The sequence below is a fragment of the Notothenia coriiceps genome, unplaced genomic scaffold (assembly GCF_000735185.1).
Source record: "Notothenia coriiceps isolate Sejong01 unplaced genomic scaffold, NC01 NC01_scaffold00007588, whole genome shotgun sequence".
Lineage (NCBI taxonomy): Eukaryota > Metazoa > Chordata > Actinopteri > Perciformes > Nototheniidae > Notothenia > Notothenia coriiceps.
This window is the reverse complement of record NW_011340289.1, coordinates 64,467-79,779: the sequence shown is the minus strand read 5'-3', so window position 1 is coordinate 79,779 and position 15,313 is coordinate 64,467. Positions and strand designations below refer to the sequence as shown.

The following is a 15,313-nucleotide window of genomic DNA, read 5'->3' as shown; positions in this document are numbered from 1 at the left end:
ATCCATAGATCTCTTAATGTTGCTCTCAAAGTGCACCAGATTGATGCTTTTAACTTCAATATTACAGTAAGAAAAAATAATCTTCTCGGGGGAGCATGCCCCCGGAACCCCTAGAGGATGTTAGGTCCCCCCCCCACTTAAATCATGTTCACATGGATAGGATACTAAATACATTTGCACACATCTTGTGTCCATATCTTTCTGTTTTGGTGGTCATGCCACAACCGTGCACGTCCATGCATGCAAGAGTCATAGTGAGTGTCTGCATTTGGGGGGGGGGGCGCCAACTAAAATCTTGCCTAGGGCAGCAAATTGTGTACATTAATATCTGTTATGATCTATTAGTACAGCAATCATGAAGCATTTTGAAAGCCAAGCTATTCTGATGAAAAACTAAAGAAAATACCACAACCACAGCTGATTTTCATTCGCTTTCCATTTTACAGTAAATTGATCTGGCAATTATTTTCCTGATTGCTGTCAGCTCATCATCTCCGCTTTCTGCTTTTTTTATGTTGTTTTTTTTTTCCTGAACTTCCCCATACATGCACAATAAAATCAAAAAGCAATACTTGCTCAATTAAATCTGACACACAATTTGAAATAATTGAAGAACACAGACAAAATGCAGTTCATAAAAGCTCCCAAAAAAACCGACCTAAAAAGACAAGCTGGTTGAATTTGAGCTCAGTTAAGCCTTGCATAGGGAGTATTTACATTTTATGAGAAGAGTTTTGTTTGGAACAGTAGCTTAACAACTGATATGTTGGTGGATTTCAATTCATTATTAACTTGGTTATTGCTTTTATACAATTTATTAAGAAACATAACTGTCAAAAACACAATGTGTCTTGATTTGGTGAATCGTACCCTTGCAGTAATGGGTCCCCGCTGACTACCTTTGTGTGAAGCATGTGAAGCAACTGGCCTCTCTGCTGCTGGTCCTACAGTATGTATAGAGAACACAATGTTCTGCTTCTTATTCACAGCGGTTACCATCTCTACTAACTGTTTGGAAACACCAACAGGCCATCATCACAGATTGACACGTGAAAGTATAGCTGGACCCAAACATTTGATAATTTAAAAAAATTCATAAAAACCCTTTGAAGAAACGAGAAAACTCCATGTACCCCCTAAAAAAGTATTTATTTGAACTAAACTGAAGGACAAGCATTGCAGAGAAGGAATACAAAAAAGATGTATACCTCAAAATAAAATCTGAAATTATGCTGCAATTGTCCGTTAAGCTTCAGAGCAGATAGGAGGTCTAATGCTATGTATTAGTCCCCTCGGACATTTTGAGATTTTGTGATTAATTTAAGTACAAAACCAATGCTGGTGCGTGCACGGTGAAACAACCCCCAAAGGAGAAGGTTGGGCAGCTTTCTCTGCAGCTGTAGGAGCATCAGAAAAGCCACAATGCCTGCTGGTTTGATTGAACGTAATTATTGTGGCCTTCATAAATTACCTCCAGCTTTCCGCAGAACACATGCAGCTCACGTCTCTTTAACCATTCTGTCCTCCACATTTGGCATGTAGCCATCTCCTCGTCTTTATAGCGCCTTTTTGTTTCTCCAGATCAGAGCACACAGTCGCTGCTGCAAGATGCTTTCTTCTCAAGCTGGATTTTGACACAGCAGGACAGGAAACAGGCACATTTTCCATTTCAGTAATAGTGTGCAGTGTATTGTTCCTCGCTACTAGATCTACTGTGGGTAGCCTTTTCAATTGTATTTTTGATAGAATGTTGTCATGCTACAGGTACATTTATGTATTTTGTAGTCTGCTTTCACCTTGATTTGACCCTTCCTATTAATGTCGAACATTTCCACTTTGTATCGCATCAACTGACCCCAACCAGTGGTCCGTAATATCCTCATCAGCCATTTGCTGCTGTGAAGGAACCACATGTTTAATCCTGACTCAGTGCACTGAAGCCTCTAAAAAATAAACCCGACTTTTTTTTCCCACTGGCTTCTTTCTCCTCTCTCTCCCTTTTGATCCCCACCCTGAATTTTCCTCCTTCAGAGTGTATCTAGTTGTTTAAGATTGGATTAAGCATCGGAAGGAAGTGCACCCACCAGTATCAACAGGGAGTCTGTGGATTTATTTCTTTATTTCTCCACTGAAAATGTGCTCTACCCCAAGGCTAATTTGTTGATATGTTGTTGGATTTTGACACCGTCTCAAAAGTTTTCCCCCAGGGACTGAAAGCTTGAGTTCCCCGTGGTGTGGTGTGTGATTGATGCAGGCTCTCTCCGTGTGTGTGATGTGTTCACCGGTGCGGTGGTGATGGAGTGAGATACCCCTGCTGAAGCTGATCTAGTGAGCAGCTGGCTGTGTTCCACGCTCACACAGCGACTTCGCAGTTGTTTCCCATCACAATTTTCTTCCCCATCATGACTTGAGGGTGTTGTTTAGTGGCTTAAGGGAAACGGAAGGATTACTGAGCCGTTCTCCACCCCAGGTTAGTCTTTTTAATGATACCCCACTACCTTACCTTGGTTGGTGATTGGCTACACAAGCCCAAAAATCTTTATGACATAAAGTGGCCAAAATCTGATCAGCTCATTTTCAGGTTTTTATATAAATGGATCAGGACAGAAAGAGAGCGAATCTTTTTTCCTGAGACTTTCAGAATCTCTTTACACAAAGGGGACACATGTTTATGTATAAAAGACATGAACAAGTAATAGGTGACCTTTAAAGTCCGTCAGTGTGAAGGAGCCGTCGTTTACAGCACACCCAGATTCTATGTGTTGATGGATGCAAAAATAAGGTTGCTTGTAGACTTGGGTCTTGATTGGTTTTCCTCTCTGAATCCGGATGTCAATTATCAATTCTGACTTCTAGGCATCATGCTTCACACTTATAGCACTAACTGTTGACATCAAATGATAAACATCACAGATGGTTGATTATATCAGTTCAGGCTCATTAATGTAAATCAACGGCCAACATGAAACGTGTAGCTGTTCTCCGATTTAATGTGCTCTCTTCAAGCCGGTGTCCGTGTTCAGCCAATCTTTACAAATGACTAGTACCGCCCCTTTACAGCCACGAGTGAACTGTGAGTGGCAAGGCTACTCAAGGAAGTCACATTCATTTAATAATCTCTCAGTTAAACTCTCCTTAATGTCATGTCAACACTTTAAGATTTTCACCTGAATAGTCCTGCTTAGAGATCTCCAGTTCAAGTAGCTGTATGTCTTTATGAGGATCCCCATTAGCACTAGCATGAGCATTGGCTATTCTTCCTGGGGTCCTCACACACACAAAACATACATAAACATACAACACAATTAAAACCAAACAGCTCATAATTTCATGCAATTCACAGTGCTGTATGAAGTGAAAACTGAAATGGTCATCCAATTATCACCATACTAAGGCCAAACAAAAGTAAATGCAAATAAGTGTACATAATAATATATGCATACATAGCCACAGACACAGTTCAGATTTACTTTATAATACTTCAATAATTTTTTCGCAACCTTTCGAAATGTACTTGGGAATTTTCCTGAATGATGTGGACCGGTAAAGAGTTCCAGCTGACCATGGCTCTGTACATGACTATTTTCTGTCCTTGATTTAGATTTGGTAATACAAACTTTCCTTCTATTGTATGTCGTGTTTGATATTTATGTTGAGCATATTGCGCTATAAACCTTTGTGATAATATATGTGGTGAGTGAGTCACTGATATATTTCTGACAAAATGTAACCAAATATAAATTGACCTCTGTCTGACAGTTAACCATTTCAGTGTCTCTGGTTCTGTAGCACGGCAGTGCACATCGTGCTGCCTTATTTTGTGCCACATGTAGTTTGTTTAAATCTTTTTCAACAGCACTAGACCATATAACCAAACAATAATCAAGCTGCGACAGAACCAAAGCATGTATCATTGCATTTCTAACTGTTTCACAAGTAGCTAGTTATCAAATCAATTTCAAGCTAAATTGTTGTCAGACAAAAGCCTTGGGTTCAGAGTTTGTTTTTCGGCCAATGTGGTGTGATACTTTTGATGTTCACACGGTCTGTTTACCTGCATATAGCCATGCTTGAAAGTGATGTTTCATTACTTCTTGAACTACCATTGGAAGCCAGAATACCAAGTTTTGACGAATTACGACATCTATCTGCATTCATATATTCATATCTATTTCTAGAGAGTAGACCAGCTGCAGTCTGTATCGAGCTTCTGTAGGCAGGCTTATATGGTGCAGTGAGAAACATTACCTGCTACAGGGAGCAATGCTCATTTCATGCCTTACTGACGTCTGCCCACACTAGATACAGCTACTCAGTTTAAACAGAAACAGTCTTTCATGCTTCGTGACCATACTGAAGGGTCATAGATTACAGAACACCTATGTAAAGCAGTACATTATGTTAAAGAATGTCATCTTGGTTAAATTGTGGTTGTAAAAAAATATCTACCCTTTTAGTAGCATATACAATGTATTTTCAGAATGTATGGTTTTGTTAATGATAATTTAATGCTTGAAAACTCATAGCCTTTTGAAAAGTTTCAGTTGAATCTCACGACGACAGCTCAGTCAATATTGTTACTGCGAACATCCTGGAAAAACAATACTATAATCTTTTATGCAATGTGGAACTTGGCTTTGAGGCTTTGAAGATTGGCCCAATGTTTGTTTGAATTTGCATTCAAATGAGCTTTACATTCCATCTTTATGTATGACATGGTAAGACTTTCAATTTTTTTTTTTTATATATTTGGCTTTTTGCTTATTGTATTGAACAGTTGAAGGCAGACAGGAAAGGGGGACAGTGAGAGGATGAAAAACAGCAAAGGATTGTGGGTCAGCATTAAACACAGGCTGCTGTGGTGGTTCTTTGGAAACCTGCTCCAAATGTACCCGGACATCTAGAAAATTAAACCAGGTACCTTTCGGCAACCTTCAACATGCTTTTTTTTTTAACTTAACTCTTTATGGAGCCTCACATTAATATGACATTGCAACATCTATTTTGCAATTCTGCTATTTTAAATGTAATGTTCAGCTTTAGAATATCATTAGGGTTAAGTATTGTTTGACATTTTTGAATGATACCCAGCCCTAATTATGAGACATTCTCCACTTACTGTAAGCGGAAAAAAAGAAATCATGTTAACTAAATATATGGGAGCACTTTTTTTTAACCACATTTTATCAATTTAATTTCATTACATCTGACAGTGCATTGCGGGAATTGAGATGGAACTCCAGACAGGGATGCCTCACTGAAGACTTGAGTGAGGAGGATATTTAAAATATTTTTTTTTTAAGAGGGGGAGAATCCATGATGGCACTGTGAACAATATTTTTTAATGATACAGAATGTCAAGACCTGTATTTGTGCATTAGCTTCAATATCCTGGAAGGTGCACTGAGTCATCCTCCTCCTCACTGATATTCTTTCCTCAGCACACAGTAATTTAAAACCTGATCAACAGATTTAGAGACATATGATTCAGTGCGCAACAACTCAGAAAATAACTAGATTGACTGCTCTCTGTGGACAGCCTCATAAAAGAGCTGGTTAGTCACATGGTGTACGGTTTGACAAGTGATTTGTCTCATGGCAGCCACCTGTAAATCTGTCCTCTCTGCTGTTGATTGCAGCCCAATGCGAATCACATGTAGGTGGACTGTGCTCTATGGGGTACACCAGGCTCCATAATGTATAGCTGTCTTCTGTGATTGTGAAATGTTTCACCTCATGTGGTTCTAAAGGTCTGCACAGATTACCAAGACACTTATCGTACATTACTGACAAGCAACTACTGACCTTTTAAATTGGCTTGCAAGTAAACATTCAATATGAATGGGTTCCTTCTCTGTTTCACGGCAATGTTGATTTCACAGTTACAGGAACTTTAAGGCAACAAAAAAATATATTTCTTATAAGAATTAATGGCAAAAAAAATAAGCACTGAACAAATTGATCTAGCGACAGCCAGTCCATCTAGTATAATGCCTCTGAAGCTAGGGCTTAGCGATATGTCCACATCCTGACAAATAAATAGTCTATATATTATATCAATGTATTTATTGATTTAGGTAAACCAACATTTTATTGGAAATTAACCAACATTAAAGGTGGCGTATGTAATTTATTTCAGAAATAATTGTTGTTATATTCCATGGAATGCTCTTAACATCCCGATAGCAATGAATATATTACATTATTTGACAATAAATACATCAAAAAAATTCATCTGTGGAAGCCGTGGCGCTTTAAAAAGCACGACCAATCATTTTAGCCGGCCCGGCTAAAATAACTGGATGGCCTACCTGCCTGTCAGCCTTCCATCTGTGCACAAACTTATCTCGTGCCCTCATTGGTCATGTGCGCGTTCGTGTGTGTTGGAGGAGGGGCTCTGTAAGGAAGTGGCTGATTTTTTCCGGCTGTGTATTTTCAAATTCTAGCGCACTCGAGCTGGTTTCTCCAAAAGTACCTACCCCACCTTTAACTATCAAAAAGCGTTTTAGTGTTATTAAGACTGCAGTTAATTTCTCTTTATAATTATTTACTATTAGCACAAGTTACAGTAAGGTTGAGTATTATTGCGTGTTTACTTTTTTTGATGAATTCCTTTGTTTTTATGCAGGATTATGAAGGCCAGCAACTCCCGGTGAAACCGAACTTCTCTGCATGGGAATACTGAAGAGAGGACAGAAAAACTGGAGCTTGATTTGACTGAACCTGAAGTGGAATAAATGGATTATCCTCCTTTTGGAAAATTGTTGCCATGGAACTAGGTAGAGTTGCATAATGGTTGACAGAAAGAAACAAAGGTAAGGCAGTTACATGCTGAAGATACAGGAGAGAACCAAGAAGATTCTGAATCAAGGAAAGAACAAATACTAAATAGGGACCAAAGACAAAAAAAAAAAAAACTGTATTCGAAGGGAATGACCAAGAAAAAGAACATTACACTCCAAGAGCCGATGAGAATATCGATGGAGTGTTTGCCTCTGAGAGTGTTTAATGAGGGTCTGTATTCAGACCTCCTGATTCGTGCAGTTTTGGTCTCACGCAGGTGTGAGGCAGGTCGTGGCAAACATATTGAGGAACTGAAGGATTGTTGTGAAAGAAAACATTCTCAATGGTTTTATTGAGTTTTTTTTTCAATTTTGCACCAGTTGCTTTTGTACCACGACACAATTCAATCCTTAAAATAGCTCTGTTTGCTTGAGCTGCTAGTATAAAGTTGAGCATATACATGTAAAGACATTTGAACATATCACATGGTGGTGTGTCATGTGTTCATGATATCATTGCCTGCTCAGTGCCAAACGCTTCAGCTTCAGTTAAAATCTTATTCTGCAGTAGAAGCCTGTTTCTCTACATATCTTTTCCCTTTTTTTTAAGTCCCATTTTTTAAGACCCAGCTGTTTTTAAAGAAAAGTGAACTCAACCATAACATTTTCACATTGAAGAAGACTTTTACCATTTGGCCTTTTCACATATTGACAAAATCAACCCGACTAACTTTCTGCTACAAGAAAGGGACATCTGCGATATATATATATATATATATATTCCTCAGCTTGAACTCTTTGCTTGTTCAAAGCATTTCCTTGTTTTACTGCCAGGCCATATACTCTCTCTTTGTCATTTATGGTCACTGCCGTAAGCCTTCCAATTCCTGATCAGAAGCATTCCCTGGTGTAGACACTGACCGATATTTCCATTTCTAATCCAAACAAAACAATGCAGAATTTTTCTAACAGCCCGGCTCCCCCCTCTGTCCCCCCGGGGTTCAGTGGGAGGGGTGCAGGGGGAACTCCCTATCCCCCTCAGCCAGCAGACCCCCAGATCTCCCCCAGGATGACGGATGATTACGCGGGGATGCAACAGCAGAGCCTGCACAGAGGCCATCACCACCCCAGTCAGGCTAGCCACATGCTAGCTTACAGTGCTAGAAACAGAGGGGCTGTTGAGGCGCCGCCACCACAGGGTAGCATTCACAACACTAACAACCCTTACAGGAAGGAGGCCATGGATTATTATTTTGCAATGGGTGGAAAGGACAGGCACCGAAGAGGGGGGATGGCTTATGGGGCAGGATTTGGATATCCTAATATCGATGGACATATACCTCACCAGTACCGACATGCTGGGTCTGGCTCTGCAGCAGCCTCTGGGCTGATGTCACCGTACCCAGTAGATTATGGATCCAGTGCTGGTTCTGGTGGAGGTGCTGGTGCCGGAGCGTTTTCTCCCTCTCATCAGTACAATATGAGTCAGAACGCTGCAATGCAGGCAGTGCCCGGATCTCAGATGCAGCACCGCCAGCTTGGACAAACCTTCCCGGCTGTCCACCACGGGCAGCAGCAGCAGCAGCATCGCAGCTACCCCCACTCCGGGCACAGGATGACCCCCCAGTACCCACACTACTCTCCACAGGGTGGATCATCCACAGCAGCTTCGTCAGGAATGTACAGCCCGCCTCCGCAGAGGTATCTTGACGGGGCTGCGAGCGCCGGGTTCGATCCCAAGGTCAACAGTTCGCCTGGCCTCAACGCCAATTCAAACTCAATCTCCGGGGCAGTTGCTGCTAACAACGTGGGGCAGATGGAGAGCATTCAACAGAGTTACCATGCTGCGAATTATCCCGGATATTCCCCACAGACACTTTCACTTCACAAGCAAGCCACACTACAGCACCGCAACTCACAGCACAATTTAGGGGTAGGTTATGACAACTCGCTCAAGATGCAGCACCAGGGCCCGTCTCCAGGCTCTGTTTACGCTAAACATCATCATGCCTCCAATCCCAGTATACCTCAAGCAGCATCTCAAGAAATAGCCAAATCCCCAATGCATCCCAATGCTCAACAAACCCAAATTAACCAAAACTTCAGCCCAATTTCGAACCCATCACCAGCTGCCTCTGCAGTGCATTCCCCCAGTTGTAGCTCCTCTCCTTCCCCTTTGATGGGTGTCTCAGATGTTCATGGCCACCCCTCAGGTCACGGCCCTTCGCATCCTCCTACATCAAACCCCCGTAGCAGCCATGGTCAAGGTAGATTACTGCAGACCATGCCACAGTTGAGTCCCACGCCCAACTCCAACAGCAGCATCAGTAGTTGTGGTAGCAGTGGCAGTCATAAAGCTCACAGTTTGAGTGTTGGAGGGAGTAGCCTTCCTCCAACAGGCCGCAACAAATTAGGTCTCGGCCCAGGAATGGGATCTCGAGAGGAGGGCGCCTCTATTTATTCATCCTCTCCACTTGACAAACTGCAGGATTCTGCCCTGAATAGTCTTAATGCCTTGAGTTCACAAGTAGCCAATTTACCAAACACAGTTCAGCACATGCTCCTCACCGACTCAATGCTTTCGCAGAAGAAGGGGAAAGACACCGGGCATATTCAACAGGCACCATCGCAACCGAGGAGTCGAAATGCAAGCGCAGCCTCGAGCACGAGCACGGTTAAAGATGGAAGTGCGCTGGGGATCGGGGATGGTGTCGGCTTAGATGCTGGTGCTGATGAAGACTCGTCATTGATGTCGGCTGGAGGCTCGACTGGGACCAAGGTGGAGCGTGAGGAGCAGTTTTCTGAGGGGGAACATGGAAGAATAAGGCAGATGAGCGGCGCAAGCAGTGGATCTGAACCCACTGGTTATCGACCTCCCTCACAGAGTCATACTGGGCAAGCATCAGCTGTAAAAACCTCAGATTTGCGGTCAAAAGAACCAAATGTGTCTAAAACAAAAGCAAATGAAGCCCCCTCTTCATTAGCATCTCCCTCCTTTGGATGTCAGTCATCAGAGACCGGCCACACTTCACGTTCAACACCTCAAGTTTCCTCACCCCCCTCCTCTAATATTCCTCCCCAGCAGCCAAATAGTGTCTCAGAGCCTGGTGTAAGATATAATGACCACAGAGGTGGCCATAGGAAGACACCAGAAATAAATAATGAAGTCATCAAAAATGAAAGTGAAGTTGAAAAAACAGGAAGGGGCAGAAGCCAAAGGCAGCGAGATGGAGGAGTCAATCCACAAAACTGTCAGGACAAAGAAGAGAGTTTGCACACTGCATCCAGATTACACAATAATGAGAGGGGAGAAAAGCTCCAGTCGGAGGAACAGCAGAGTGTTGGTGTGATTGTTTCAGCGCGGTCCGAAGGAAGTCAAGCTGAAAAGAGCAAGGAAAACTGTTTAGAAGAAAAAACGTGTAAAAGAGAAAGCAGTCACAACGGGGAGGAAGGTGTGGATCTGAGTTTATATTCCCAGAAATCTAATTTTGGACGGCCTCAAAACCCTCCCCAGTCTGGACCGAATAAATACGGCTATCCAGAATCAACATATGGCTCCGATTTATCAATGAAAAACAGAGGGCGGGCTGGCCCAGCAGAATCAAATTCCAGATATTTAGGGTACCAGCAATCACAAGCTGGTTATGGCTCTAAAGATGCTGGTCCTGCAGCAGAGGCTTTGGTGAAGAGAGGACAAGGAGCTAAAGGTCACGAAGATAATTCCCAGCAATTTCCAAGCCTCTTACAAGAGGTTCTTCAAGGTTACAATTTAGATAGACGTTATGGCAGACCAGAGCAGGCATTTCCTGCCCATCTCCAAGCTCAACAACAGTTTCAAAGCAGAAACCCATATGGAGAAGCTGAAGCTTTGGGTCACTCTGGACAAATGGGGAGCTCTGGAAAGTCCCCACATGCAAACCAGAGGCATGGGAATGAGCCAGAATTTTCCACAGATGCTCATTCGTCAGTGAAGTCAGAAGTGGCTATTACTAAGATATTGCAAAATGCTCCGAAATCTGAAGTGGGTGGGTCCCAGAGTCATTTAACACAGGCTGCAGAGTCTGAGCAGCCCCCGACAAAACACATCAACTTAGCAGACTATTCTCTCCCACAGAGAAAAGCCTTATCTAACGTTTCCACGCCGTCCTCCGCTGTGCAGGAACTCCTTTTGCAAGAGCCAGAGCCGCTAACAGGCAACATTGGTCAAGCTGAGTCTCAGAAATCATCCATATTAGCCCCGTCAGAGCGGCGCTCCGTCATTTGTGATGTGTCTCCAAACAGACGCAGTACACCAGAGAGGGAAATTGAAAGGGAAAGAGAGAAAAGTCAGAGTGTGATTCAACAGCCATTTTCCTCTCCAGCAGCAGCAGCCAATGATCTGAGCAGAAAAGATATTGGGGAGAAACAAGTGGTCAAAATGGAAACGGTATCGAAAGAAAGTGATCACCATGGTGGAGCTAATGAGGCTGATCTAGAGTATCATTCCAAGTCCGTTCATTCATCTGTTGTAATGAATGCTGACCCCTATAGGCGAGGTCATGTTGATATAACACCCTTGTCTTCTCATCCGTCGAACACTAACCCTTTATCTTCACCTCCGAGGCATCAGTCCTATCTTCACGGTGTCGATTTATCAACTGGCAGCGGGGGCAGTTTTCCCGGATATCGATTTGGAGACGCAAGAGAAGGGAATATGATGCCACGCAGTAACCCCCATTTTCCTTCCCACCATCCATACCACAATTTATCTCCTCAATCTGCAAATAAGATTCAGATGTATCCCCACCCCCGCGGCCCCCCTCATCACCCCTCCCACGACATGAATGACTGGGTGAAAGCGATGAACAGGCCGTCAAAGGAGATGATGATGCAGCCCGGTTTGTCTCCAGGAAGACATAAGGGCGGCGGCCAATCAGAACAGAGGCAGAGAATCTTACAAAGTGAAATGCCGGGTGAACAACTTGGGAGCAAAACTTCTCTCCATCAACAGGGCGCTTTCTTTGATTTGAAAATGTGGGAGTCGACACACTCTGGAAGAGAAGGCGCTAGAATAAAGGAGGGAGATTCCTTTTACAGAACACAGCCTCCCCCCCCTCCTCCTCCTCCTGTAGCTTCACACATCCCTGTTCCTCCCCAAAATGCAGCTGAGGTTCCCAAACATCCCCTCCCACCTCCTCCCACTAAGCCTCCTGCAGAAATGAACTCCACTCTACAGCGTCCGACTAAAGCTGGCGGTTCTGGAGACACAAATGCGCTGATGTTGCGAAGACGAGTTCGTTCTTTTATCTCCCCTATTCCCGCCAAAAGGCAACTCCAGGAAGCCTCCCAGCAAAGGGCTGCCACAAATTCTCACCACTCCCCCGGGGCTCAGTCTGAGTCAAGCCATCACAATGAAGACGACTCATCCAGTTCAGATATCCCATGTCCCAGGCTTTCTTCCCCTTTGTCTGGAGAAAACACATATTCACAACCTTTATCTCCAACGAGTGGAAACACCAAGGCTTTGACACACAGGAAGGGACGAGGTTTGAAGCTGGAGGCGATAGTGCAGAAAATCACACCAAATATTAGAAAGCCGGCAGGCCACGTTGACGACGAGTCCAATCATTACCCAGGTTTCCCTCACTCCGAAATACCTTCGTATAATGACTCGCAGGACCAAGACTTGACACATTTCCCCAGGGTTTCCGCTAGCGATGATAGTTACATGGATGACAGTCACTCATTAAATGATATGATTCCCTTCAGAGGGATTGATGAGGCTGGTCCTTTACCTCCGACTGCCTACCCATGTGACCCCCATCACACGACCCAAACCATAAAACAAGACTTTGACTTTGGATTAGGTTCCGCCGTGGCGTCAGGGTCTGGCGACAAGGAGGATTTTGCTTTGCTCGGACCTTTACCCCCTCCTCCGCCTCTTCTTCGCCCAGTCCAGGATTCCCCTCCTCCGTCTTCATCCGCTCTGTCAGACATTCAACATTTCACCAACACTTACCAGCAGCTTGAAACCAGAAGAGGAGAGCAGTCTGCTGATAACCTCTTGCGACAGAAACTTCAAGAATCTGGCATTGGGTTTGACGATTATCCCAGGAGCGATTACTACGGGTCCACCTCTCCCCACCATGGCCAAGGACACATGAATAGGCATCAGGTGTCCTCTTCTAGGTCTAGTATGTCGCCACAAGACTCTAAGCACTCCGACAGTTCTGTGCCCAAAGGCTATTTCCCATCTGGCAAGAAGAAGGGCAGGCCCGTGGGGAGTGTGAATAAACAAAAACGAGCCCAGGGTCAAGGCCAATCACCAGTGCAAAGCCAGCCCCATGCCCAGGGTCAAAGCACTTCTCCAAGTGCTACTCCGGCCACTCCAACTACAACTCCAGCTACATCACCATCACATGGTCAGACCACCTGCAGCTCACCCCAACCTCCTGAAGACCCCCCTCTTGCAGACGATGATACTGCCCGCCCGCTGACCCCGCCGGTTTTAACCCAGATAGTAAAAGTGGACGTAGAGAGCGAGGAAACGCAGCCGGTGGTCGAGGTCAAACCTGTACGCCAGCGACGAAGAGGCGTGAAAAATGAAGACGGGTCGCTGGAAGCAAGAGGTCGACAGAGGAGGAGGAGGAGGGTGGCGGCACCAACGGCAGCATCGAGGGCTAAAGAAGACCCAGATACACCTTCAAGGGCAGGAGGGAGCCCCAACACAAGTGGAGATTCAAATAGAAAGGGCCCGTTTATCCCACACATACATGTGGAGAACAAAGTACCAGAGATTGGGGCGGTGTGCACCATTGTAAACGGCGAGGAAGAGAAAATGAAAGCCGGGGGGAAAGCGAGCGGGAGTGGAATTGATTGTCTACTGACCTCCGCTCTTTCCTCCCAGTTCTCTAAGAGAGACAAAGAAGCAGAGGAAAGGGATTCAGACGATGAGGAAACTACACTTCAGTCGGGAAAAGCGCTCCCTTCGTCCGACCATGTTGTTTCAGGCCCTGTGATCACAGAGACCAATCACTCGGGCCGCCTGCTCTGCTGCCTGTGTCAAAAATGGGCGAATTACAAACACCTCGGTGATCTCTACGGACCTTTCTATCCGGCTGAATACGCCGCAAGACTCCCCAAGAACCAGCCTCAAGTCCGACAATGTCAAGCGGCCACGGGTGCAAACAAAACGGGACCAAACTTGGACATGAACTCAAATTCTTCGAACATCATTCAAGAAATGCAAACACAAGAGGCTCAGTTTACCAAGCCCCCAGCTGACAGCCACTACAACATCAACCTAGAGTCAAACCCAATACCTCTCATTAAAACAGTCAGAGCTGCCCCGCCAAGAGAGGAAATGATGATGCACATGACTGGCCAGTTCAATACCACCCCTTCCTCTTCTTCCTGTTCCTTCTCCTCCACTTCCTCCTACATCAGTAAAACAACATCTCTAACATGGGACATGAATCTAGACATCCGGCCTATCCCTACGCTTAAGAGAGAGCCAGACTTCGAGATGGACCAACGGCAACAACCACAGCCACCGCAAATCCAGCAACAACAGCCGATGGACGACGCTCAACAGCGACCTCAACACAGAAAGCTGACCTCGCATCCTCGCTTTAAAAGGAGGCACAAATCCAGTGAGGATTCCCCCAGAATGGTGCCATCCAACAGCAAGGCGTCCCTTCCTTTCCAGCCTCCTCCCCCAGCTTTGGACTCTTTAGGGCCCTTGGCACAACTGGCCCAGCTGCCTCAGATGCCCATGGACCCCGAGGAGCTGTGGGTCCACGAAGGATGCATCGTGTGGACCAGTGGAGTGTATCTTGTCAATGGGAGACTGTACGGCCTGCAGGAGGCACTAGATGGTGCCAGAGAAACAGTGAGTGGTCTCTGCATCTGTTTTCGTTTTGGGGATATTTTTTTAAGATAAGATAAGACTTTATTCATCCCGAAGGAAATCGTTGTGCCAGAGTTACAAAAATACAATAAACACAGCAGCATAATAGTAAAACTGTACACTAACAGTGCAGTAAAAAGAGCAATTAAATATCTACAGGACACATCATTAATGTAAATAAAAGACACAACAAATGCTTATCTATATATTGTTTTTGGTATAATTGATTAAGTTATTACAGCACAGACAGCTTCATATATATATATGCACAGAAAAGACAATTTCTCAAAGTAAGACTAAGGCAAAACAAAACAGGGGAACGGAAGAAAATGAATGATACAACATGGTATCGGACTTATGGTTGTGTAGTTATAGGGTGTGTGTTTTTGTGGGGTTAGACCAGGGGTGTCAAACTCAATTTCATCACGGGCCACATCAGCATTATGGTTGCACTCAAAGGGCTGGTTGTTACTTTAAGGCTATATAAAAATACATAAATATTTTATATATATAAAATGAATGATCTATTGTATGATATTATTGCCTCTGCATTGGATTATTATCGGATAGGGTAATAACCAGGGGTGCACATAAGTGGTACGCAGGTACGCATGCGCGGCAAAAGGGCTTCACACTCCACTAG

The 15,313-nt window shown here is 44.3% G+C and overlaps 1 protein-coding gene across 2 annotated transcripts in view; it reads left to right on the top strand.

Moving 5' to 3' along the window:
• Positions 1 to 6,611: 6,611 nt before the first annotated feature.
• tcf20 (transcription factor 20) overlaps positions 6,612 to 15,313 on the top strand; it is a 25,280-nt gene continuing 16,578 nt past the window's right edge. For both annotated transcript variants that reach the window (XM_010769677.1, XM_010769676.1), the window contains exon 1: positions 6,612 to 14,652. In XM_010769677.1, the coding sequence (XP_010767979.1) occupies positions 7,735 to 14,652 (6,918 nt within the window). In that variant the 5' untranslated portion in view covers positions 6,612 to 7,734. The remainder of the gene's footprint in view (positions 14,653 to 15,313) is intronic.